We start from the raw sequence: 24,579 nt of genomic DNA, 5'->3' as shown, positions 1-24,579 counted from the left end.
CAGCTGCCAATCGCCTTTGATTCTCGAAAACGCATCGAGGTGGCCGCACAATGCGTACTTCTTCTTTACTCTACCCGTGGTGGGCGTTGCCGTTGTTGCAGCCATGTCGTTGCTCCAGGTCAACCCCACTTGAGCACAAGCCCCTACTTTCTTTCAACAGCGCATGGCAGATTCTTGGGCCATTCCAAATAGGCACGCGAGGTGCGCAGAGTCTTGTCATTTCGACAAAATTGTTGCTGACCCGTTGCAGAGGCCACGTGGGGCGCAGATCCTCTTGAAGTCGACGGTGGGTTCCGGGGCCTTGATTATGACCCAGCAGCGACGTTCAAGAGCTCTCTACCTGCCAATGGTACCGCGTATTGGAACATCACGATAGCAGACACCTCTAGTGGGACAGCTTCGGCCAATGCCTCCCTGAGCGTCAGCTATTCCAACGTCGATTGGGACTTCCTCAAGACCGTCTATGGTTGGGCATCTGTCCAATATCAAGCCTGGGCGCGCGGTGAGCTGATCGTCGGCGGCAATGAAACTCAACACATCATCCTTTACACCGATGCTCTATTGGAGTACTGGATCAACGACACACATTATTTCGGTGGTGATTTCTATACTTATCGCAACGCTCCCCCTGTGTTGCATCTCGGTCCTGGAAGTCACCGAATCGACCTGCGGCTTGTTCGGGATGTCAGAGCCTTTGGAGGTATCCTTGAGCCAACCATCGACGTTGTCGTAGGCGTCGAACAGGTCTCCGGAAGTCTGGATCTAGCGAGGCCCGGTATCCTCTTGTCCGATGTCATTGATGGCAGGCTCGCAACACCTCATGCCTCGATAACTCTGCGTAACAGCGGTGTGCAGGATATCGAAATAACCCGAGTTCGCGCTGCAAACGTTAGCACCAATGTCAGCACCCTGTTTCCTTCCATAGGATTGGGCACGAAAAGTCAGATGCTTGTAGCACGAGACACTGACGATTTAACGTATGAGCAGGGTACCAACGATGCCGCCGAGAACGCCCAAGGCACCAGGATTATCATTGCCGCAGGTCAGACTAGACCTATTGCTTTCAATGTCACGCTGCCCTCTCACAACGCTTCGTCGATAGCCTACAGCATCACGTACAAGGTCGTTGATAGCAGCCATCGCGCAAGTCTTGAGGTCACTCAAGATCTCAAGCATATGTCTCCCTACGAGCCCCATAAAATGACCTTTATACACCCAGGCGGCATGGTATCCTACGCTATGCTTCGACCTCCAGCAAAGAATGCCACTTGCCGCCACAAGCAAACAAAGCTGCCAGTCTTTTTAGATATGCATGGCGCAGGCCTAGAGGCCGATAGTACCGAGGTCACTGACGCCTTAGATCCTGTCTCCGATCTCTGCGCATGGACAGTGTTTCCAACTGGCGTGACACCGTGGTCCGGCGACGACTGGCACAACTGGGGCTTTGCTGATGTTGAAGCTGCTATCGAGACCATCCCCGACTGGATCCAATACGGCAACTGGGCAGGTCCGGATGTCGATACTGATCGATGGATCGTCTCCGGCCATTCGAATGGTGGTCAGGGCACTTGGTATGCTCTCACTCACCGCCCAGATAAGGTGCTTGCTGCGATCCCTTTATCTGGCTATTCAAGCATCCAGAAGTACGTGTCTTACGAACTGTGGCAGCCTGCCGATCCTAGACGTATATCCGTAGTCAGCGCATCACTGAACAGTTACCGACACGAGATGCTTATGCCTAACGCCCGCGACATCCCTATTCAGCAGCAGCATGGAGAGGTAGACGATAACGTACCGGCATACCATTCTCGATTCTTAGCCCAGCAAATTCATCTGACAGGTGGCAACTCAAGCTATAATGAGGTACCAGACCAGAACCATTGGTGGGATGGCATCATGACAACGCCAGAGCTAGTCGATTTCTACCACAATCAGACAAGAAGCACAGAAGAGTTGCCACGTGACATGGAAGAGTTTAGCATTGTGGTCGGGGATCCTGGCGACATGGGCAGCAAGGGCGGAGTCAAAGTCACACAGCTGGAAGACCCCGGACAATACGGTAGGGTGTATGTGCAAGGGCACACTGTGAAAACGTCAAACGTTTTGAGCATCGAGTTCAGCCCTCCGTTCTGGAAGGGTGCGGTCATAGTCGATGGTCAAACACTAAAACTTGCAACCGACACTGCGAAATCACACGCTCCAGTCAGCGCCCGATTCTCCGACAACACCTGGATTGTGGAAGCAGCCAGCACTGTAGAACATTCATCGTCCAGGCGAGGACGCCAGCTAGGCTCCATGACTGCGTTATTGCGCGCCCGAGGCCCGATAATCATTCGACACCCAGGCACTGTTGATACTCGTCACCTCGCTCTCCAGGTGTCCCGCAACCTTCACCAGTACTTCCGCGCTGATACGATTATCGTATCCAATACCGCAAGGGCTACTTCTGCTAGTAGCGCGAAAAATGCCATAGTTCTTGTCCTTGGCGACAGCTTTGAAGGTGCCGTTTCAGACTTCCCCATACAGATATCTGAATCAGGAGTCTCTCTCCGTGATAGTCGCGGGCGCGAGCAACAGTATGACAACGCGCGTGGCGCTGCGTGGCTTCAGCCTCTGGAAGGCGAAAGTCTCGAGCTGGTTATCTGGGGAGCTGATGATGAAGGTCTGAGGCAGGCTGCAAGACTAGTGCCAATGCTAACGGGTGTGGGTCAGCCAGACTTCGTGGTGCTGGGTGAAGAAGCGAAGTGGAAGGGCATCGAAGGTGCGCTGGCCATGGGTTTTCTTGACTCGCAATGGCAGGTCGCTGCATCCAGTTTTGTGTCTTGAGATGCCCACTTGTTTCAGCAGCAATAATAGCCGAAGCATTTCATCTTCACCTTCACCGCAGCACTGGTCACGATCATTACCGCGATTTGAAGTAGCTGTCAATTTCTAGTCTTAGAGGTGACGGAGAGTTGGCCTACGCGACTTCCTTCTGATCACGCCTGCCGCTAGCTCACCTCCAACTCGCGTCCTTTCCACAACTTCGCCCTTCTACTTCCATCGCCACCGCAGTCACTTCCTCTCACTACTCCCACATTCCCTTCGTTCTTTCCGGCGTGTTACTGCTACTGCCAACTGCTAATCTAGTCGCGTTTTCTGTCTTTCTCCTCCGCTTCTTCATCTACTTGGCCATTTACGTCGCCAACCGAGTATCATCGAGCAGCTGTGTCTTGCATATTATCTTCGCATCTGCCCAGTCGTCTCAGACCACGCACATCTCTCGAATCTCTTTCATCTACCTGCCGCCCCACTGCCAGCAGTCATGGCCTTCAACATAACTTCAGACGGCTCCCCTACGCCTCGCAAGGGTCCCGCACGGTTCAACATGCCTTCTGGAGACTTGAGGGTCGATACTTCACCAGAGGTACTGGGCCATATCAACGGAAATAGCCAGAACTATTATCCATTCGGTCGTTACTCTCCATCTGGCTTATCGTTGACGTCCAATTTGCAGGGTCTGAAGCGGCCACTCGGTTCTTCGACTGCGGGTAACGCTGCCACGCCTTCAGTGCAGCAACAACAGCAGCTACAGCAGCCGCAACACCACTTTGGTGGCTTCAAGGTCAGTTGTGTGCCCTCCGGCTGAGCAATTCTTTTCTCTTCCCACCTACTGCATCAAAAACCAGCTGATACATGCGCAAGACCCAAGGTGATCATTACCAAGATCCGTCAGTCATGGACTCTCTCTTGAGGCGCCTCAACGAGCGGTCTTCACCAGATGACCCCTACAAGTCCTCCTCCAACAGCTCCATTCCGATCACGCCAGCTACCGAGGAATATACGAGCACGCCACCTACCACCACTTCTGCAGAATCTTCCGTCCTTGTCGGTGTTGCAGAGCTACAGAAGATCAGAGCGGAGCTACAAGAGGCCAAGAATGAGGTCACTCGTATGAACCAAGAGATACACAGCCATCTGGTCGCAAAGTCTACCATGGAGCACCTCAGTCAGTCTTCCGAAGCGGACTACGGCTATGCTGGAGAGGTGACCGAGCAGACCCTCACGCAGCTCCAGAACAATTTCAACGCTTCAACTCGCCCCAACGACGGATGGAACAACGACCCGCCTCGCCCGCCTTACAGTGCGAACAATAGCTTCGGTTCTCAGTATCAAGGTCAAGCACAGGCTCAAGCACGACCTCCAATGACGATTGGACAACCAGCAGCCCGACGTGGCAACAGCTACCTCAATGAACCAACTCACTTTCCTCTTGATCAGGGTTTCCGCACTAGCGGCATGAACAACGGTATGGGCAATTTCATCGGAAATGGCATGGGTACCGCCTTCAGCATGGGTTACAACAACAGCATGAGCAATCCACCTAGCCGTCCCGACTCCGCTTTCGATCCTCCGTACAACCAGTATGGCGCACCGCCTATGCAAGCTGCGAACTATCCTGTACCAATTGGGTCCAATCGTGGAAGCGGACTGTCTCCCGTTGCGAGCGAGTTCGACATCTCTACTGGAATGGGACCATCTCCATGGAACTCTCAGGTGAGCACACTATAACTGCTAGTCTTGTGACGTGTGTTAACAACCCCATAGGCGCCCAGCGAGAGTGGAGCTGCGCAGTACATGCCCGCCGTTGAGCCAATGAACTATCGTCGACTGCTGGATCGCAACATGAGCTGCAACTGGAAGTACATCGTAGACAAAATCATCTGCAACAACGACCAGCAAGCCTCGATTTTCCTTCAGCAGAAGCTCAAAGTCGGTACACCAGATCAGAAATACGATATCGTCGAGGCCATCATCGCTCAAGCCTACTGCCTGATGATCAACCGCTTCGGTAACTTCTTAGTCCAGCGCTGCTTCGAGCATGGCACACCTGACCAGATTGTCGCTATTGCCCAAGCGATCCGTGGTAATACGCTCGTTCTCAGCATGGACGCTTTCGGTTGCCACGTCATCCAGAAGGCTTTTGATTGCGTCCCTGAAGAGTACAAGGCCACCATGGTTCACGAATTGCTGCGTCGTATCCCAGAGACTGTCATTCATCGCTATGCTTGCCATGTTTGGCAGAAGTTGTTCGAACTCCGTTGGAGCGACTCCCCGCCTCAGATCATGCGATACGTCAACGAAGCGCTCCGAGGTATGTGGCATGAGGTTGCTCTGGGTGAGACAGGCAGTCTAGTTGTTCAGAATATATTTGAGAACTGCCTGGAGGAGGACAAGGTATGCCGAATGCTCTATCCTCATCCACTCGATATCTGCTTACCAGTCACAGCGTCCTTGTATCAACGAAGTCCTAGCCAGCATCGACGTTATTGCTCACGGTCAGTTCGGCAACTGGTGCATCCAGCACATTTGTGAGCACGGCGCTCCCGCCGATCGTGGTCGCGCCGTTGATCACATCCTCCGCTTCGCGACCGAGTACAGCATGGATCAATACGCCTCTAAGGTCATCGAGAAGTGTCTCAAGATTGGTAACACCGAATTCCTGGACCGTTACCTAGAGCGCGTCTGCGAAGGCCGTCCCGACCGTCCTCGCATGCCTTTGATCGACAGTAAGTAGTGATGCTCCGACGTTTATGTTATCCTGAAGCTGACGTGTCACAGTTGCTGGTGATCAGTTTGGCAACTATCTCATTCAGTACATCTTGACCAATTCCGGCGCGCAGCACCGCGAGATTGTCGGCAGTCAGATTCGCAAGCACATGGTCTCTCTTCGCGGTTCCAAATACGGCTCGCGCGTCGCCATGTTGTGTTGCAACCCAGCTGTTACCACGCGCCCCGGCCCACCCACCGGTATGGTCCCCCGCTACAACAACCCCATTCCTCGTAGCGCAGCCTTTCCCGGCAGCTTCCGTTGAACGCCTCATTTGATAGGTATATCTGGTTCCAACACACAATGTTGGTTATTGTGACCACGAACGCACTCGTTTCATTGTCGATCTCACCAAAGGGATATTCCCAAGCTACAGTTCATGTCGAAGAAGATTGTCGAACCGATTGGGATAAGGCGAAAATGAAACATTTCCTTGTGTTGGTCAGATCAGCATCGCTTCTCGGAACATGTCTAGCTTTTTTTGTTTATCTCAGCATCTTCCTGTTGGTCTTGACGAGTCGGCGAGAGAAGCAGGGTGTCAACTGAAAATTTCAAATACTGGAACTGATGGAGAAGGAACATGCTGCAAGGTGGGCATTGAAATGGTTGTAACATTCCTTCCAAATATGAGCAATTGTGCATCATGCTCGCGCCTTCTCTTGTGCATCTGGCTCTTTTAATGAAAAGCGTTCCTCGGGGATACGGAGAGGCGTTTTGGTTGCGTCACGAATGGCGTGCAATGTTTTGTGGTTTGCTGATGCTGAAGGCCGACTTCACAGCGAATTCTCGGAGATCGGAGGGAACTCGGGCACGCTCGGGATCGTGTGGATCTACCATTCAAGAGAGCACGATACTTATAGAAGGAAAGAATTAAGATTCACAGAGCAGATTACAGAGCGCAAGATTCTAGGGAGCATGGAAAAGCCTTGCAGTGGTGGACATGGCCGGTTTATGAGTCGTTCGTTCGTTGGGCGGGAGCGGCCAGCGGCAAGGCTAGAGATGCCGCAGCGGCTTCACCACATGATGCGAGCAATTTGCGATGCACGAGGTCTTGCCGTGCTTGGTCGTCTGTGGGACCTTGCTGACTGCTCGGCCTGGTCGGCCACAGGGCTGATGGATCAGGTTTCGATCCATGGCTGCTTGCGCGTTTGTGCTCGGAGGCTGTGGGAACCCCAGAATCATGAGGTCACGCATTTGCAGTACTGAATGGACCTTTGTCTGAGAGATCAGCGGCATAAACTCAGACCCAGCACGAAGGGGCGATTATCACAGACGCTCGCTGGGATGCAGGAAGCGGAGCAGAAAGGATCTGGAGTGCAAAACATCAGGGCGCGGTGGTTCGATCGATGTTCTGGCTGACAGATGCTCGGGAGCGAGGCCGCAGAGGCAGACCCTGCCTGCCGAAAGGCGTTGCCTCAACGCGCTAAGCTGCCGGGCTGTCGGCGACGTCACCATGGTGTCGTTTTGAGCGCTGCATTATCTTTTTATAAGCATTGCGTGCACCCACCTCCACTGCTGCTTCCGACCATACATCACTCACGTTTTCGCCCGCTCTCACCCTACGAACAAACAGACGACCCGGCAGCTCCAGTCCGGCCTGATTACGCAACACAGAAGAAGCTCGACCAGACAGGATGAAGGTTCTCACGCCAGAGCAGGAAGAGGCGCATTACATGTGAGTCCTCGTGTGGCGAGAGACGCGAGAAGCTGCTGACATGGCCTCAGTGCCTCGGTCAAGGGTGGAACAATTGGTGGTCTCATCGGTACAGCAGTTGGCGCCGCCGCTGTAATCGGTGCGAGCAGAAGATACCCGTCCTTCCGGGCACTCACGCTGCCCTTCCGTGCTTTCCTTGTCACATCCGCAGGAACGTTTGTTGGTATGTCTTGTCTTGCCTCAGGTGCGAAGCTGGGCGCAGTGCTAATCGCTTTGTAGCTGTCATTGCCGCCGACCGCGCCTCCGCCGCATACGACATCGAGAACACACCCGAGAAGAAGGCGCAGATTCAGCGCGACAGGGAGCGAGAGGCGCTACTCGAGTCCAACAAGACCGCGTTCGAACGGGCCAAGGAGTGGGCCAACGAGAACCGCTACCCTCTGCTCTTCGGCTTCTGGGTTGCCTCCATGGCTGGTTCGTGGACCATGGTCAACCGCAACCCCTACCTCAGCGGATCCCAGAAGTTGGTGCAGGCGCGTATGTACGCGCAGGGTGGCACACTCGCAGCCCTCCTCGCATCGTTCGCTATCGAGGGTAACGATGTTGCAAAGGGCAAGGGAAGGTGGGAGACAATCAAGGTTTTGGACCCCAACGACCCTACACATCAGCACATCATCGAGAAGAAGATTCACCACGAGAGGTATGCCGGTGAGGACCAGTGGAGAGGTACGTTTGATTCCTTACTCTATGACGGGGCGAGCTGTATTAGTCATGATTTACAGCGTCCGACTACACACAGTCTGTTCAAGACGACATGCTGACTCAAAATGACAGAAATGGTTGAGGCCGAAGAGGAGCGCATGAAGGAGCGCAATGCTCACATCGAGGCCAAGCGCGAGCACCCCGATAACAAGAAGAAGCAAGACCAGGCACAGAAGGAGAAGGAGGAGAAAGACAGGTCTGGTGCCAAGTCTTAGATTGACCTTGACGCAATCTCACGACCTCCGACCACCTCGAAATACCTCGACCTCGCGATCCAGACTTTAAAGGTTTCGTGATCCTGCGACACCTAATCGAAACAGCAACATTTCCGGCGTTTGGCGGCTGCGACCCTTTTACGCACCTAAGACCTTTGTACTTGTAGTGATTTTGCCGATTGGATGAAATGCGGCTTTGATTGTAAACATCGACCCCCACAAAGGGTGCTACGATTGCGAATTCAATTCAAATGTTTTACGATCTGTAGTACCTTTACATACAAATGACAACCAGTGATAAGCTTTCCACGATCATCACCCATCCTACTGCCTTGTACATTGACGGTCCCAATCTTTCGGGTCTCGAGTATCGCAAGACAGCTCTAGCAGAAATGTTGCTACTCTTAGCCTACCCAGATAGTGGGTCGTATAGACCAGGGTCTATCATGACGTCGGCAATGCAGCGCTCACTGGAGTCGTGAACGTCACATGTCTACGCGCTTTGGCTACTTGTACACGGCTGCAAGCGTATTGTGTAGATATCTGGACAATCAACTGCGAGTCAGACACTCATACCTTTTTGGAAGACTTGAACCTAGGACACACACACACACACACAGAGAGAGAGAGACACACACAGCCTCATCTAGCTCTCCAAGCATCCCCCCATCCCCCCTCCCAACCATGCCACCACCAACCTTCAGCACCCTGCACGCCACCCTCCTGGCCTCCACAAACCTCACCCACCCCCCAGCCCATCCCCACACCCCCTCGCTAACCGCCCAAATCTCCGCCCTCGCCCTCCACCCAACCCTCGAAGCAGCGCTGCACATCCTAAACCACGACCTTCCCAGCGCACACTTCCTAGTCCGGCACCTGCAGGCCGCGCCTGCGCTGGAGGGGATGCTGCTGCATTCGATTCTGCACCGCAGCGAGGGGGACATGCAGAATGCGCGGCTGTGGTTGAGCGACGTCGGGGATGCGTGTAGTGGATTTGTGCCGAAGAAGCGGGGGGAGGGGGTTAGGTTGGAAGGAGAGGTTGCGGAGGGGTGCAAGGGGAAGGGGAGAGGGGAGGAGGTTTCGCTTGTGGTGTTTGTGTATGGGCAGGGAGGGGTTGGGGAGGGGTTGAGGCTTGTGGATGATGTTGAGGGGTACAGGAAGAGGAGGGGTGGGGGTGCGGAGGGGGAAGCGCTGAAAGGGAGGATCAGGGAGGAGATGGGTAGGGTGCTCGAGTGGTGTGTGGATAAGTTTGGGTCTGGGGAGTGGGCGGATGCGAGCAGTGCGTGGGTCAAGAATAGTGACGAGGTGCAGAAGATCAGCAATGACATGGTCGGTGGGGACAAGGGGTATCGAAAGTTCTGAGCAGAAGACAGAGTCTCGAGGCCAATGAGGCGTATGAAACTGAATTGATGGCGAGGATAATAACGAAGTGAGGCGCATAACTTTGCAAGATGTAAAAGTGAGTATACGCTGCATTGCATTGTCATACAGCAGCAGAGTCATATTACCGCTTTCAACTACAGAAAGAAAAAGACCATCAGCATGCAGGAAACCAAGACACAGACCTCTAGGCCGGCTCGTTCCAGCACAGCCAAGCGCCTGCAATGGGGGCAGAAACAGGAAGTAGAGGTTGGAAAGAGGGTAATCGACCAAAAGAGACATCCTGGACGCCGTGAAACTTGACATGACTCGTGGACATTTGCACATGACAGGCGTATCTGGTCGTTCAGTGCAGCGCATGTGCGATCGTCTGCCTAGACGAGTGCCTCCATCAGATGTGCCTAAAACACAGGCGCAGTACGTCGTAGAGAGGACGCGGGCGAGTGTCCGTCTAGCAGCATCCCTTCTTCGCGTCTGCATCGGGCGACTTGCTGATCTCGAGCACCTTGCGCTCGCCGCCGAGCACATTTTGGCTGCCTTCTCCCTGGTCGAGGGCCTTGCTAGAGACGATGCGGTAGATTTCTGGTGGCATTGGTCAGCGCGGTTGTCCTTGAGGTCACAGACTCAGCGCCGCAGGATGGGTCGCAGGCAAGTGGCGGTGTGCTCGCACTATCACTGCCGGATCCAGCCGTGATGCAAGCTGTATGCGCTGTGTAGGAAACAAATTTCTGGGAGCGAAAGAGCGCGTACCTGTGAGGATGTTCTGGAAAGCAAGCTCGACGTTGCTGGCGTCCAAGGCAGACGTCTCGATGAAAGACAGGTTGTTCTCGCCTGTGGAAGAGCTTGTCAGTGGCTGTGGGTATAAGGGGGCATGTGACAGCGCATGCCGCAGATCAGGAATACGCACTCGCAAACTGCTTGGCCTCCTCGGTGGGCACTGCCCGCAGATGCCTCAAATCGCTCTTGTTTCCGACGAGCATGATGACAATGTTGGAGTCGGCGTGGTCGCGCAGCTCCTTCAGCCACCTTGTGACGTTCTCGTAGGTCTGGTGCTTGCTGATGTCGTAGACGAGCAGCGCGCCCACAGCGCCGCGGTAGTAGGCCGATGTGATGGCGCGGTATCGTTCCTGGCCGGCCGTGTCCCAGATCTGTGCCTTGATGGTCTTGGCGTCGACCTGGATGGAGCGGGTAGCGAACTCGACGCCGATGGTCGACTTGGAGTCGAGGTTGAACTCGTTGCGGGTGAACCTGCTCAGCAGGTTGGATTTACCGACACCTGAGTCTCCGATGAGGACGACTGCGTGGCATTAGCGGGGGTGTGCGTGAAGGCGAAGACGCCGAGGGGAGGGGGTGGTGCCTTTGAAGAGGAACTGCGCGCGGCGTGTCAGTAGAGGCTCGCAGCAGAGCACAAGTCGCACGGGGGACTCACGTCATATTCGTCGTTGGCCATGGCTGCGGTGAGCGGGGGAGTGTGCGCCGAGGGGGAGGGCGCCGGTGTGCTGGCGCGGGGAGAGGGCCGTGGAGGCAGTGCAGTCGTGGGCCGAGTGTGCGTGGAGTCGGGCGCTGGCAGGGCCTCGTCGGTGCGTCGGTGTGGCTGTGGGTGGTGGTATTGCTATTGCTATTGCTATGGCTGCCTCCTGCATCGACAAGCAATGCGTGGAGCAGTTGCGGCGGCAGGTGTCGCCAAGCGCGCTAGCAGGCTAGTGCCATGCTAGTTGCTCCAGAGCAGCTGGAGCCTGGAGCCATCTAAGAGCGGCATCGTGGTCATCGCCATTGTCGCCCTTCTCGACCTTCTCGACTCGACTGCTCGACTGTTTCACGTCAACCAAACGGTCAAGCTGGGAAAAGGGTCGCACTTGCGTTTGCCACCTTCCGCCGAGTGCCGGCGCCCTTGTGGTTTTACTCTTGCGCCTTGTCTTTCGAGCCAATCATGTCAGCCCTTGACATCTTGCGCGAGGCCCTGTCCGCACAGCATGATCTCGTGACCGACTGCGACACGGATGCTGTCTCTGTCACCTCTACTGATGCCGGCTCAGCAGAGCCGTTTTACACTGCAGACTGCATCATAGCCGAGATACCAGAAGAGGAGAGCTGTTACCTCGTCAAGTGGGAAGACTGGCAGCTCCACGAGTAGGTTTGTCCAGGACGACCTAGATTCCCACTCACTGACGCACCACTCAGCTGTAAGCAGCGACTTTTCAAAAGCCTCATCTCAACGTTGTGCCCCTTGCGCACCCACCATCATCCTGCTAATCACACTCGCTGCATACTGACCAGCCTAAGGTACCTGGGAGCCACCCGCGAACCTGGAGGGTTCGGACCTCGTTTCCAATTGGGAGCAAGTGAAGCAAGAGCTGGGTGAAGTTGCCTTTCGACGCGAGAATGAGGAGAACATGGCGGCTTTTGAGAACGCAGTAGAAAGAGCCGGGGCAGCCAAAGAACGCAGGCGGGAGAAGCGGGAGAAGAAACGCCGAAGACTGAAACGACAGAGCCGTCCAACGATTGTTCCTGACGACGACAGCAGCGATGAAGAGCCTCTGGGCTTGGCACGGGCGAGGACTACCGGGGACGAGAGTTTGTTCGTGGAGGCTCAGGAACCGTCCGATCCCGCTTCATTGCTTGTTGGTGGCTCGCACGCGAGACAGCCTCCTGTGCCTCGCGCTGCACCCTTGCAACAGTCTTCTGAAGAAGAGTCCGGTGCTGATGCACAGTCTTCTGACGACTCATTGCTAGGTGAGCTGCAGAAGAAGACAATCTCCCAGCGGAAGCTGGATCGGAGTGTGTCAAGACCATCAACAACTATTTCCCTTGTCAAGCCAGAACACCTGAAGAAGACTGGGTCACTCTTCAAGGCTCCCAAGGCCTCCAAGGCGGACATGAGTTCCAGTCCACGCGATCGTGAAGGCAAAGCCATTAGAGAGCAGGCCGGAACCGCTAAAAGCTCTGCCTATGGGCCATCGACGCAACGACTGACAAATGCTAGTATCTCTAACAAGCCAACAATACAGCGAAAAGTAGCGGTTGATATCTCTGGCGCTAAAGATCACGGCACTGTGATGTCCACAACAGGTTCGAAAACTGCGGATGTTCGTACTCCAAAACCAAACGCCATGCGGGCTATCAGGACTGCTCCACCAAAGCAGACATCCCGTGCGATTAGAATCATAGACCAGCCCAGAGAGCAGCAAAGAAAGTCATGGTCGACTGACCATCACTATAACAAACTCAAATTTCGAGGTATCGCGGAGAGGCGGTCTCGCACTGAGGGGACGCCTGACTTCAACGAGCTTGATTTTGTAAATGGCCCTCCACCTACTCTTCCTAAGTGGTCTACGTCTGCTTCAACTGGTGATCCTTATGGACGTCGCGATATGACCAATCGTCGGGTTTCCGAAGAAGATCTCGAGGATCGTCCACGACGCGGCACCGCGCATGACCCGGCACCTCTAGCAGAATGGGAGACCGACAAGATCCCTCAAATGTGCGCTTCATGGAGACTCAGTAGTAACTGCCCTCACGGTCCGCAGAAGTGCCGTTTCATGCACCGTGATCTTGATCCCATGGGGCGACAGTATTCCATGGGTGATATAAACGGTTGGGTGCCGTTCAAGTATCGCAATCCGCCTATCACATGTCCATTCTGGTACGAAGGGCGCTGTAATAAGACACCTGAGCAGTGTAAATACGCACATGAGAACACAGGCTGGGCTGAACACAATGGGGAGCCGATTCGCATTCATCTTCTCCCAAAAGCTTCTACCACTAGTAATGTCTGCGATGTGCCGCCACATTTGGTGCCATTCAAGCATCGAGATCCACCAGTTACCTGTACGTATTGGTTGAGAGATCCTCATGGATGCATCAAATCACAAGAGGTTTGCAAATATGCTCATTGGAACACGGGGTGGGCGCCTCCAGAGACTGACAACCGGGGCCAGCCTGTACAGATAGTCCCAAGCATGAGGCCTCGCGGAGGGCCGCCCAAGTACGCCGACCCACCCGTGACCTGCCCATTCTGGTTGAGAGCAGAGCAAGGTTGCACCAAGCCAGACGACGAGTGCAGGTACGCTCATCGAAATACCGGCTGGGCCCCACCAGGGTTATCCGCCCTTCAGGCCGAGAGAATCGATGGAAATGCGCTGCCTTGCAGTCAGAGATCTAAATTCGGACAAACCGCAACCGGTCCCACCTTGCCCCATACCAATAGCGATGGTCCAAAGAGGGCGCCTGAATCTCAGAAGTCGCCGCTTTATTCACAGCCCGGATCGAAGGTGGCCATTACGTGTCCTTCCTGGTTGAGAGATACGGACGGCTGCCCTAAGTCTAAAAACGACTGCGAATTTCAGCATCGGAACACCGGCTGGTGCACACCCAAAAATAGGCCCTTCGATTTGCCGGTACCTTTGGATCCCAATCAAGTACCTCGCAGCGTTCTCGATGCGAAGAGAGCCAGAACAGAGCCACGTTACGGATCCCAACACCCAGAAGCAAAGAACAGCAACCCATCAATCACGTGTCGTTTCTGGTTAAGACATCCAGAAGGCTGCATAAAGTCTGCTCAAGCTTGCAAATTCGCTCACGTAAACACTGGATGGCTATCACAGCCTGGTAAATCTCGCCGCTCTGAAAAGCTCGATCCTTTAGAGTTGCCCCGATCTCGAAAACTCGGTAAGTCCTCCAACAAAAAAAAAGCTATTTGTAGTTACGAATCGCCCTGTGTAACTCTTATTATATCGACACCACTGCAGCTCCGTTGAGAAGTATCGCAGTCCGCTGATTCACGCCACAGATCCAACACAGGTGACCAACGGTCGAAGTGAGCTGCCGGCACCGAAATTGTCGCGCGCAGCGGCTGAGCCTGATGTTGACACGCCCGATCTCACCCCTGAAGGCGTTGAGAGCGATGTGGCTCAGGCTTCTGCCTTGTTCGCGGCGCAAGGAGTCCCGCCAATGCAGTCATCGACCGTCACAGCATCCTCTCAGCTGAGTCGGCAGATCGAGCAGCTTTACAAGTTGAACATGACCAAGATGTTCGGCTCTAGCGTAACAAGCGACTACATACTTGACCGAAAGGCAATGCTGCTGTACCATCCTGAAGAACACTCGGAAACTATGGAATTGATCACGCGTTGGCTGTTGATGCACAAAGTTGAAGTCGGAAATCTTTGGTACGATGGCTCCTGGAGTCACTTCCAGCAAGAAGTAGTGGAGGGAGGATGGTCGGGCATCATCGTTGTACGTTCGAGAGCCCCACTCGTGGTACTTACGCTGACCCTATTAGGTGCATCCGAACTTTGAACTGTACACCGGCCTGCCAGGCTTCGGTCAAGTGCTCAAGAACCAGATACGTGTGTGGTCTGTAGGTCTGCAGCCGCCCTCTTACTTCGAGCCCAGAGTCTCGTTAACTCCAGCGGTATTGCGACACGATTGCATCAATGTCTTTCCCCATGGCGGGTTTATTTATATCACCGACGACGTCTTGGAGCAGACGCCGCAGCTGGTACTGAGCATCGTGAAGCTCTTCTTTGCCAAGATCGAGCAGCTGCGCAGCCTAGACGGACCGGCGTCGCCGTGGTACGAAGTGTACGACGCATGCTTACTCTGGCGGCTTTGCGTCCGCCCCGAGCTGATGGAGTACCTATTCCAGAAATGCCAGGACAATACGGATCCTGACCATCCGAGGTAAGTCCTGAGCACGAGGCTAATGACTCTATCAACTGACCATGATACTGTAATCATGTCGAACTCTACCATCTCCTCACATTAACTGATTACATCGAACAAGATCAATCCCCCGAGGCTCCGAATTTGGTTCTGGACAAGTACCCTATCCTTTCCGAACGTCGCACCATCGCTGATCAACAACCGCTCGACTACTTCAACTGCCTTGCAAACAGCCAGGAAGACGCCACTATTCGGATGATTGAATACTATGCCATGATGCAAACCCTTATGCGACGCGATTACCGTCAATTCTACGTTGTGCATACTGAACCAGAAGCGCCATGTGCGCAGCGGTGGAAGAAGCGCGTGCAGACTATCGCTGAAGTCATTACACCAGAACAGTGCGTCGAGGAGCTTGGCAAGGATAGCAGGGAGAGTCTCTTTGACTTTCTGGACTGGAACATGAGACCGAAGGCGAAGGAGAACGACAAAGGTTCTGGTGATGCGATGGAGATTGAGGCAGTCGAGCACACAGCGTATTAGGACAGAACAAGTTGTTCTGCATGGCGCAAGGGGGTACGAAGCTTAGATACTCACAAGGCTACCTATTTACCATTCAACAGCTAAAGCGTTACAAAACAATCCAACACAATCTCTTGATTCTTAATCCACCTACGGAGTAGCTATCTATCTTTCAATCTCCTCCCCGGCGATAGCCAAGATACGTACGCAGTCCGTCCCCACCCCCCATCTGCCGATCAGCCACGCTTAGGGCAATCCAACGCAGTGGCCCCAGATGACGCACGAGGCTCCCTCCAACCTGGGCGCAACTCGGTGACTCGTCCAATTCGATAACGGGCGCCCCGTATCACAGTTTGCGCGCTTCCAATCAGTTGTGTCATCTTTATCTGGTTATCAGAGCGCGGATCATGATCATCTGCGCGATACCGGTAACCGGTGATGCAGCGTCGGTCGGTGCATGCTGGATACCGGCACCTACTATTATTACACGCCTTTATCGCGTGTTGCGCGGACGCGCCCGAACGCAGCACAATCTAGGTACGAAGCTTGGAGCCGCGCCAGATATTAGCATCGGCGGTTTGAATCATCGTACCTACCTACCGGTAGCAGCAACGCAGACGCGTGCGGGACAGAAGAAAAATGTCTAGCCGCCCCCCCCCCCCCCTTTTTTTTTCCGGGCGCTTCTCTGGGCCTTTTTCTGTGGCTTTCCCCGCAGCTGAGTCGTAAGTCCTCGGCGCGGTGTACTCAGCACCTGCGCACCTGGTTTCGGGCACCTGGGCTATTTCGGAGGAGAGGCGCTCGTGGCTTTTTCTGCACACGCGACAACCCGGTCTGGGATTCCTGCTGGGTCTCCGTTCCTTGCCTGCCTGCTTTCGGACGCTTTGACGGTTGCTTTGCATAGATAGTCTGCGGGCCCACGCGTGCGACGTCAACTCTACCTATTTCGATTCGTTCCGTCTTGTTGTTGCGACTTCATCTCTACCATTGATTGCGCTGCGAGACCGAGGGAAGAAAGGCTGAAGCGTTGCAAGAGTTGGGGCGCGCATCGTAAGAAAAGACAGAAAAAGAGGTTAGAAATAGAGAGCTGCTGGCGCGATAGTTTGGAAATATGGATTCGAATAAGAGAAGCATGAGCATCTCGCAGACGGCAGCGGGCAGGAAGGCGTCGGTCGCGAGTGCGAGTAAAGATCCCAACGCCGATGCGGCGCTCGCCAAGATGGGGTATGCGAGCGAACTGCCCAGGAATCTGAGTATGTTCAGTGTTTTGGGACTGTAAGTACAATGCCAACTTCGAGTTCGTGGAGAATGATGCAGTGGCTTCTGCCATCCGGTCGCGATTTTGAATGCGTCAGCCACTAACACTATACAGCTCCTTCGCTATCATGGCCGTGCCGTTCGGTCTTTCCACCACTATGTACATCACCCTCACCGACGGGCAATCCGTAACCGTCCTCTGGGGGTGGGTTCTCGTCTCGCTCATCTCGTTGTGCATCGCCGCCTCGCTCGCCGAGATTTGCGCTGTTTACCCCACGGCCGGCGGCGTGTACTACTGGTCTGCCATGCTGTCGACGCGCGAATGGGCGCCCATCACGTCGTGGGTGACTGGCTGGCTGACGCTCGTGGGCAACTGGACCGTCACTCTTTCGATCAATTTCTCGGGTGCTCAGCTCATCTTGAGTGCGATTACGCTCTGGAACGTGGACTTTGTGCCCAATCAGTGGCAGACGGTGCTTATGTTCTGGGCTGTCATGATTATATGTATGCTTGTGAACATCTTTGGGGCCAAGTACCTCGACTTGATCAACAAGATCTGCATCTACTGGACCGGGAGCAGTGTCATCATCATTATGATCACGCTTCTGACAATGGCGGACGTTAAGAGAGATGCCGATTTCGTTTTTACACATTATGACGCAAGCGCGAGTGGATGGTAAGTACATCTGGGTCTACTTTGAGGAAGAGGAGCTGACCAGTTCTAGGCCGAGTGGATGGGCGTTCTTCGTCGGGCTGCTGCAGGGCGCGTATGTGCTGACAGGATACGGCATGGTAGCAGCCATGTGCGAGGAAGTGCAGTTCCCCGAACGCGAGGTCCCCAAGGCCATCGTCCTCTCGGTGGCCGCCGCTGGTGTGACCGGTGTCATCTACCTGATTCCGATCCTCTTCGTGCTACCTGACGTGCAGCTTTTGCTTGAAGTCGCGAACGGGCAGCCTATTGGTCTTCTTTTCAAGACGGTGACTGGCTCCGCTGCGGGAGGCTTTGGACTTCTGTTCTTGATCCTGGGCATCCTGTTCTTTGCTGGAATCGGTGCGCTGACCGCAGCGTCGCGATGCACCTACGCTTTTGCCCGTGATGACGCGATCCCCGGGTCCAAGATCTGGAAAAAGGTGTCGCAGAAGTACGACGTCCCGCTGATGGCGCTTGTTCTTTCGACTGCCGTCGATTGCCTCCTGGGATTGATCTACTTTGGTTCCTCGGCTGCATTCAACTCTTTTACTGGAGTTGCCACGATTTGTCTCTCGGCTAGCTACGGCATGCCCATCCTGATTTCGGTCATCCGCGGTCGTCAGGCGGTCAAGAACTCCTCGTACTCGCTCGGCCGCTTTGGATATGCAATCAACGTCGCTATGATTGTCTGGATCTGTCTGTCGGTAGTGCTGTTCTGTATGCCTGTCAGCTTGCCTGTGGAGCCGGCCACAATGAACTACGCGAGCGTGGTCTTTGCAGGCTTTGCGTTGATCAGTCTTCTCTGGTATGTCATTAATGGCAGGAAGAACTTCACGGGCCCTCCCGTGCCGCAGGATGTTGCACCTGGTGAAGAGGTAGCGGTTGCTGGATTGGCGGTGACGGACAGCCAGTATGAAAGAAATGGCGATGTGGAGGCCAAGGGCGATAAGATATAAGCTCAGCTTGTTGCATCAATAGTCCAATGTACGTGTTATCGAACAAAGCCGGAGGGTATGAAACGTACGAAACGTACGAAACTGCAAGCTCAGAGTGATCTGCTGAAGGTCCTACCGTACATTCTAGACTTGACATCATGTGAAGAATGAAGAAATGATCAAAGATACTGAAAGGGAACATTCGTTCGGCAGTACCTACTACGAAAGTACTTGTGCAGTGAGATTGCTTGGCGAGGTGAGTGAGAGTTTCAGGCTGCAGCATGATGTGCTGGGCTGCTCCACATGCATGCAAGTACCTAGCGCGGGTCGCGCTCCAATCACTTTACGCGACAAACACCCTCTCCAACCCCGTCCCTCGCATGGACGCGTCGTTGCGTTCGACTGCCACGAATGGCCCTGAGGTAAGTTACACACGACTCCTGGCCCTCTCCCGTATCTAGGCAACCAGGAAAGCGCATCTTCAGGCATTTTTCTATCGTTCAGTGCACTTTTGAACAACAACTACTGACGAGTGTAGCAGCTCAAGAAGGGAGCCAGAACTGGTGGACCTTACCCTTGACTCCGACTTTGACAGCGAAGATGATATCATTGTCTCTGAAACGGCGAGCTCGAGAGCAGCATACGTGTCTCTCGCTCCAGCACGACGCCCCTCGTATGCCTCCACACCTGCAACACGTCCGTCGACACCCCCAGTGCCTTTACCAGGCAGTGCCTCCAACGCCCATTCAGAACAATCTGCAGGCGTACAATCAAGGAAAAGCTGCACACCAACCGGCAGAGCCACGAATGCGAGCTCTAGCACATCGACGACGACCATCGCCAGTCCTGCAAACATGGGTCGCAATGCTTCAACCTCGCAGGATGTTGCTGCAGCACTACTCACGGCGCCCAGTGCTGCGAGAACAAGCACACACGTAGAAAACAGCGCGAAGAGGAGGAAGCTCACAACACTTGACAGGCCGGAGGTCGGGCAGAACAAAATCGTGAAGCAGTCCAGCACACATGGTGATGCAGCTCCCACATTGGCACAAAATGTCGCGGGTTCCAGTCGAAACACCAACCTGGGTGCAAAGCTTAACAATATGAATGGAGCGCCTTCGGTCCATTTTATGAATGCAGCACTGAAGCCCACAGGCTTACCTGTGCCAGTCCTGGACGATGTACTCTTGCAAGCACATCGGCCGTTACCTATTGGTCGCCTGTCTGAAGACCATGCCATGACAGGCCTTCTCAGTCCTGGTCTTACGACGACCCCAGAGAGCGAGGTCGTAGTGATTGACTCGGATGATGAACCAGAGCTTGTCCAACCCTCTCTTCCTCACGCCGACAGAGCGACAGAAGCTAGTGTCATCAGACATGAAAGCGACCATGGCCTCCAAAGCCGTGCAGCCCTGCCTAGTGGCAATATGCTGAATGCTTCAGTGCGAACACAATCTTTGCGGCGGTCCTTCTCCCCACCACCAGCCCCTCACCACGACAGGAACACTGCGTCATCCGGGCTTGCTGTGAGACAACCGACACCTCGAAAGATGCAGCAAATTTCAGAAACACCTCGAGTGCCTCTTGCAGTATTGCCTACTCCTCCAGCCACTACCAAACCGTCATGTATGACGAAAACAAATCACATCAGCGAACAAGCAGACCACCTTCTAATATTCTTGAAGGAGGTGAAGAAACTTAAATGGACAGACATTACTGCAGAGTTCAACAGGGAAATCCCCAGACGCAGCTATGTCCAACTACAATCACGCTATTCGCAAACCCTGAACAGAAGAGACCGCACACAAGACCCACCAACTCTAAATCTGCCCGCAAGGTTTGCAGCAGAAGCTACAGTTGACTGGCAGACAGTACATGCGGACATTCCTGGACCGAGTCCCCGGATAGAGGTCGCTGGTTTGAGCCTCAACGGAATGTCACAGCAGAACGAATACCAAAATAGCAAGCCACGCGCAGTTCAGCAAATCAGGGATCATGACAAGTCTTCTGGAACAGACTCTGGCCCTCAGAGGCAGAGGTCACGACGGACTGCCCCAGTCGACTATACGTGGGCAAAACTGGGAACCAGGTTCGCCGCAGACGAGTTGGAAGGTGATGTCAGTGACGAGAAGTGCACGCCTCGCCTTAAATCCCGTCTGAACGCGCCTATACGCTCTGAATCACCAGCTGACGGAACTCTTGTGGTCTCTGAACCTAAAGTCGCAACTCAAACCAAGCTCTTGGAGATGAACTTTCACGCAAAAGACTCCTTGCTGGGCTTGGCTACAGGTAGAGGTTTGCGCAGTGTTCAACAAGAACGAATGCCATACTTGTCCTTGTCGCAACGCATTGCCATGCGTGAAGGATCTGAAGAGTGGACTTGGGACCAGACTAATCCAGACTGGCAAGGTGCTGTTCTGCATGTGGACTTTAGTTCGGCAGAGTTGCAGATAGTCGAGAACGTCGTTGGGGAGACCGTCAAATCAGCCCGACGGACGCGCCACAGCACTTATCGAAGACATTTACGGGCAGTTCTTAAAAAACTCGCTGAACCCCGACTACAGCAGCTGGCCTATGAAATCGCCCGCCATCTTCGTTCTCGTGGTGTTCAGAGTATCAAGTCCTTCCTTCAGGATGCTGCTACTGGTAAATTATCGGAAGCGCCGCAAATACAACGTTATGCAGCTGCTAGTCCCAACACAAAGTTGAGCAGTATTCAGAGACCCTCTATTCCGGCTGTCATCCGTCAACGCGAGCTCGGTTTCCAATCGCGAAGGGGTTGGAGGACAGCGTCTAGTCCGTTGACATATCAAACAAAGAACAGGATGATGGACACGATCGGGCCTAAGTACACATGGACGGGCGCTTCAAGCGATGTTCACACCGTCGCTTGGTCTCCCAAAGGCCAGCATTTCGCGGCAGGGGCTGTGGCGGTTACTGATGTAGATTCTATGCAGTACAACCGGCCCAACAACCTATTATTTGGCAATGCTCATGAAGGTACTATTCATGAGCTGGGCGAACACAGGATCGATCGAACAAGGACGGACAATGGTGCAAATTCGACGCATGCTATGTACGTCTCTCAAGATCCCAATTTGTACACCACAGTCAGCTCGGTCGCATTCTCCCCTTCAGGAGATTGGCTGTACTCGGCTGGCTACGACAAGACTGTTTGTGTTTGGGACACGTCATTGTCAAGATTGATCACGAGTTTGAAGCACAATGCGGAGGTAGACATATTAGCTGTCAATCCGCCGTACGAAGACGTAATTGCAACAGCATCAAAGCAGACGACGAATGACTCTATCAAGCTTGTCCGCCTTAACCAGGACGTCATCAACGACGCAAGCTGGAAACCTACTGTCCGGAATTTTGCTTCTGCGAAAGCCATGAGCCGCCCAGATCTGAAAATGACCGTCAATGCCCTCCAGTTCAATCCGATTGGTGGCAGTGTGTTGCTGGCGGGCTTCGGAGCGAATCTCTGCGAAGACAGCGGCCTGGACACTACCGGCGATATTTGTCTTTGGGACGTGGAATATGGCATCAATTTACACGTCCATGGTTCTAGTCGCAATGTTTTCGACGTAACTTTCAACCCGAATCCAAGAAAGCACTGCCTCTTCGCCGTAGGCTGTGTAGCCAGTGGCAATGTTAACAGAGGTACTCGCTCAGTTGTCCGCTTTTACACAACAAAGGGTGCGTGGAACGATCGCGATAGAAAGCATACATGTCCGGTCGAGCTCGAGTGCAAGGCATACGATATGAATGACATCGTCTGGTGGTAAGTCAGGGGGGTTGATACCATTGTGCGTGCAAGCTAACATAACACAGTCCGCACGACGAGAACTTGTTTGCAGCTGGGTGCACCGATGGGCGGTCCTATGTCTGGGATCTCCGTGTGCCACACAAAGTGCTATACACCCTGAGCCACGGGAGCTCTATAATGCCTTTGCAAGATGACATACCCCATGATCAGACAGACACCGGAGTCCGTTTCCTTTCGTGGGGACAGAATGCCACGAGACTCTACTCAGGCTCATCAGATGGCGTTGTCAAGGTTTGGGATGTAACCAGATCTCGAGAAGACACTTTTGTCAAGGACCTGACTACCACCACCTCCGGCATCATGTCAGGCGCTTTCAGTGCTGACTACAGCAAACTTATACTTGGAGAAGTCAATGGTTCTGCCCACGTTCTGGAGGTAGGCAGAGATGACTTTACTCTAAAAGACGCAGACAAGCTGCAATACTATCCTTACTACAGTGACAAGGCAGCCACCAGCATCCACTTGGAGACCGACGTCGCAGCTGCAGAGGCACGTGAGTGGCTCGAAACCGGGCGGCTGCAATCGGCACCCATGAGTGGCATGCCCAAACGGCAGGTTGTCCAAGGACCCAACTACGACGGACCTTTCGACCAAGGCGATAACGATCACACGATGTCATTACGAGAACAGGCTTCCGTGTTTCAGAGAAAAATGGCAGCAGCAAGCGGACCGCAATGCAAGCTGCCCGCCTGCCTCGACAGTACCAACACAACCACCTACGAGGAAGTCGGTGACTCGGGCCGCAGCGCCGAGCGTATACCCGATGAACTACGACAACAGTGGCTCGATGAGAGTGTACGAACTATTGCAGGCAAATCGCAATGTGCAGCTTGCGGCCGACCAGCGCTACCCTCGCTCGACGCAGATAGCACGACGCTCTGTGAGCGATGTTCCTTCAGCTGCTTTCGCTGTGGCGGCTCGGCCTGCGTTGCTGGAACTGCCACGACACTCGAGTGCTATGACTGTGCAGGAGTATGGAGCGTTGGTGCTCTGGGCTACGAATGCGATCAGGAGCCTAAATTCAAGGGCACGCCTCTTAATGTCCCGCCGATCAGGGGGTTTGAGATAGCGTCGTACATGGAGAGGATGGAGGATGTGGATACGACGTTTGGAGATGAGATGAACGCACTCACGGACTACTACCTTGGACTTGCTATTGACCGGCCCCAGAGTCCGCCGCTGTGAGCTCGAAGGGGCGATACACGATCAGGAAGATTAAGTTTTGAGGAGCGCAACACTGAAATACATATGCATACATGGCTCAGTGCTGGCCTGCACGACACATGATACCCACACCCAAAATAGAAATACATTCATGTTGGAGCTGAAATAACTAGACAAGAGGATCGAAGTGAAAGAATTGATCAGGTTCCTTGTCTGATTATTCTAAGTGAAGGATCAGGCCTATATACGTTGCTGCCTACGCCCTAGTCTAGAAGTGTGATTAGTCTGATTACCTGGTCTGATCCTGGTTGGGCCCGTAGTCAGCTTGATCCGCAGTTAGCTCACATGACCGTTGTCCTTCACTGCGACAATTCATACACAAATTCACCCTCAAGAAAGATCAAATCGTAGCATCTCCCCAGTCGTGTTCTACCCAACTCTCTCCCCCATTCCCTTCGCATCCCCCCACGACTACACTCATTCACCTGCACGTCTCAAACACAGTGTCTGCTCAACCCACCCGTCACCTGTCACTAAGTGAGACAAAAAAGCCACCCTCCCATCCCACCAGATCAAGGTACATGGTACCAAGGCGATTTGAGCTGGGTTACGTTGCCTTAGCACATCTGCTGGTGCGAGATGAATCGCGGGCACAGCCGCCCTTGCTTCCTTTGCTTTGCTTTGCGTTGCTTCAATTGACGCGGGACGAAACAGCGCGGCGTACATGCGCAACACTGCTGTGGCAGGTTACGAGCTATGGATTCAGTTTCGCAGTGGTTGTGTTATGGTGATATGTTCTGGGTTTACGGGTCGAGCTGGTACGGAGTCTGCACTGAGGAGCGGGGGTTCGGTGTTCCGATGTGTGATGATGCGGGGATGGAGGTGTTGGTGTTGTTTGTGGTGGCGGGGCGAGTGTTTG

The 24,579-nt window shown here is 53.9% G+C and overlaps 8 protein-coding genes across 8 annotated transcripts, besides 4 other annotated features; 7 read left to right on the top strand and 1 right to left on the bottom strand.

Moving 5' to 3' along the window:
* Positions 1–50: 50 nt before the first annotated feature.
* On the top strand, positions 51–2,826 carry EKO05_0008494 (uncharacterized protein; the record flags this gene model as incomplete). The annotated part of the gene is made up of 2 exons (XM_038941572.1): positions 51–201; positions 251–2,826. The coding sequence occupies 2 exons, from the start codon at positions 51–53 to the stop codon at positions 2,824–2,826; spliced, it is 2,727 nt and encodes a 908-aa protein (XP_038796032.1).
* A 478-nt stretch (positions 2,827–3,304) lies between these two features.
* On the top strand, positions 3,305–5,855 carry EKO05_0008493 (uncharacterized protein; the record flags this gene model as incomplete). Its single annotated transcript, XM_038941573.1, has 5 exons — positions 3,305–3,604; positions 3,685–4,536; positions 4,588–5,217; positions 5,270–5,549; positions 5,602–5,855. 5 exons carry the CDS (start codon positions 3,305–3,307, stop codon positions 5,853–5,855), a joined length of 2,316 nt encoding a protein of 771 aa, XP_038796031.1.
* Positions 3,553–3,588: a tandem repeat.
* A 1,369-nt stretch (positions 5,856–7,224) lies between the features above and the next one.
* EKO05_0008492 (Replication factor C, subunit RFC4) lies at positions 7,225–8,221 on the top strand (the record flags this gene model as incomplete). Its single annotated transcript, XM_038941834.1, has 4 exons — positions 7,225–7,265; positions 7,316–7,467; positions 7,524–7,970; positions 8,079–8,221. The coding sequence occupies 4 exons, from the start codon at positions 7,225–7,227 to the stop codon at positions 8,219–8,221; spliced, it is 783 nt and encodes a 260-aa protein (XP_038796030.1).
* Positions 8,222–8,710: 489 nt separating this feature from the next.
* Positions 8,711–9,583, top strand: EKO05_0008491 (uncharacterized protein; the record flags this gene model as incomplete). Its single annotated transcript, XM_038946542.2, has 1 exon — positions 8,711–9,583. The coding sequence occupies one exon, from the start codon at positions 8,711–8,713 to the stop codon at positions 9,581–9,583; it is 873 nt and encodes a 290-aa protein (XP_038796029.2).
* Positions 8,822–8,860: a tandem repeat.
* A 469-nt stretch (positions 9,584–10,052) lies between the features above and the next one.
* Positions 10,053–11,051, bottom strand: EKO05_0008490 (Rab GTPase ypt31; the record flags this gene model as incomplete). Its single annotated transcript, XM_059637324.1, has 5 exons — positions 10,053–10,183; positions 10,352–10,432; positions 10,509–10,898; positions 10,959–10,971; positions 11,031–11,051. The coding sequence occupies 5 exons, from the start codon at positions 11,049–11,051 to the stop codon at positions 10,053–10,055; spliced, it is 636 nt and encodes a 211-aa protein (XP_059493307.1).
* A 334-nt stretch (positions 11,052–11,385) lies between these two features.
* Positions 11,386–11,414: a tandem repeat.
* A 117-nt stretch (positions 11,415–11,531) lies between these two features.
* Positions 11,532–15,459, top strand: EKO05_0008489 (uncharacterized protein; the record flags this gene model as incomplete). The annotated part of the gene is made up of 6 exons (XM_059637323.1): positions 11,532–11,731; positions 11,783–11,784; positions 11,885–14,269; positions 14,391–14,836; positions 14,883–15,283; positions 15,387–15,459. The coding sequence occupies 6 exons, from the start codon at positions 11,532–11,534 to the stop codon at positions 15,457–15,459; spliced, it is 3,507 nt and encodes a 1,168-aa protein (XP_059493306.1).
* A 1,436-nt stretch (positions 15,460–16,895) lies between these two features.
* On the top strand, positions 16,896–18,688 carry EKO05_0008488 (uncharacterized protein; the record flags this gene model as incomplete). The annotated part of the gene is made up of 3 exons (XM_038941718.1): positions 16,896–17,059; positions 17,157–17,717; positions 17,767–18,688. 3 exons carry the CDS (start codon positions 16,896–16,898, stop codon positions 18,686–18,688), a joined length of 1,647 nt encoding a protein of 548 aa, XP_038796026.1.
* A 390-nt stretch (positions 18,689–19,078) lies between these two features.
* On the top strand, positions 19,079–23,681 carry EKO05_0008487 (uncharacterized protein; the record flags this gene model as incomplete). The annotated part of the gene is made up of 3 exons (XM_059637322.1): positions 19,079–19,089; positions 19,209–22,451; positions 22,502–23,681. 3 exons carry the CDS (start codon positions 19,079–19,081, stop codon positions 23,679–23,681), a joined length of 4,434 nt encoding a protein of 1,477 aa, XP_059493305.1.
* Positions 23,682–24,322: 641 nt separating this feature from the next.
* Positions 24,323–24,352: a tandem repeat.
* Between the last annotated feature and the right edge of the window lie 227 nt (positions 24,353–24,579).

This window comes from Ascochyta rabiei, chromosome 15 (genome assembly GCF_004011695.2).
Source record: "Ascochyta rabiei chromosome 15, complete sequence".
NCBI classification, from domain to species: domain Eukaryota; kingdom Fungi; phylum Ascomycota; class Dothideomycetes; order Pleosporales; family Didymellaceae; genus Ascochyta; species Ascochyta rabiei.
Note: the sequence above shows the minus strand (reverse complement) of the source record. Positions and strands in the feature narration are given on the sequence as shown.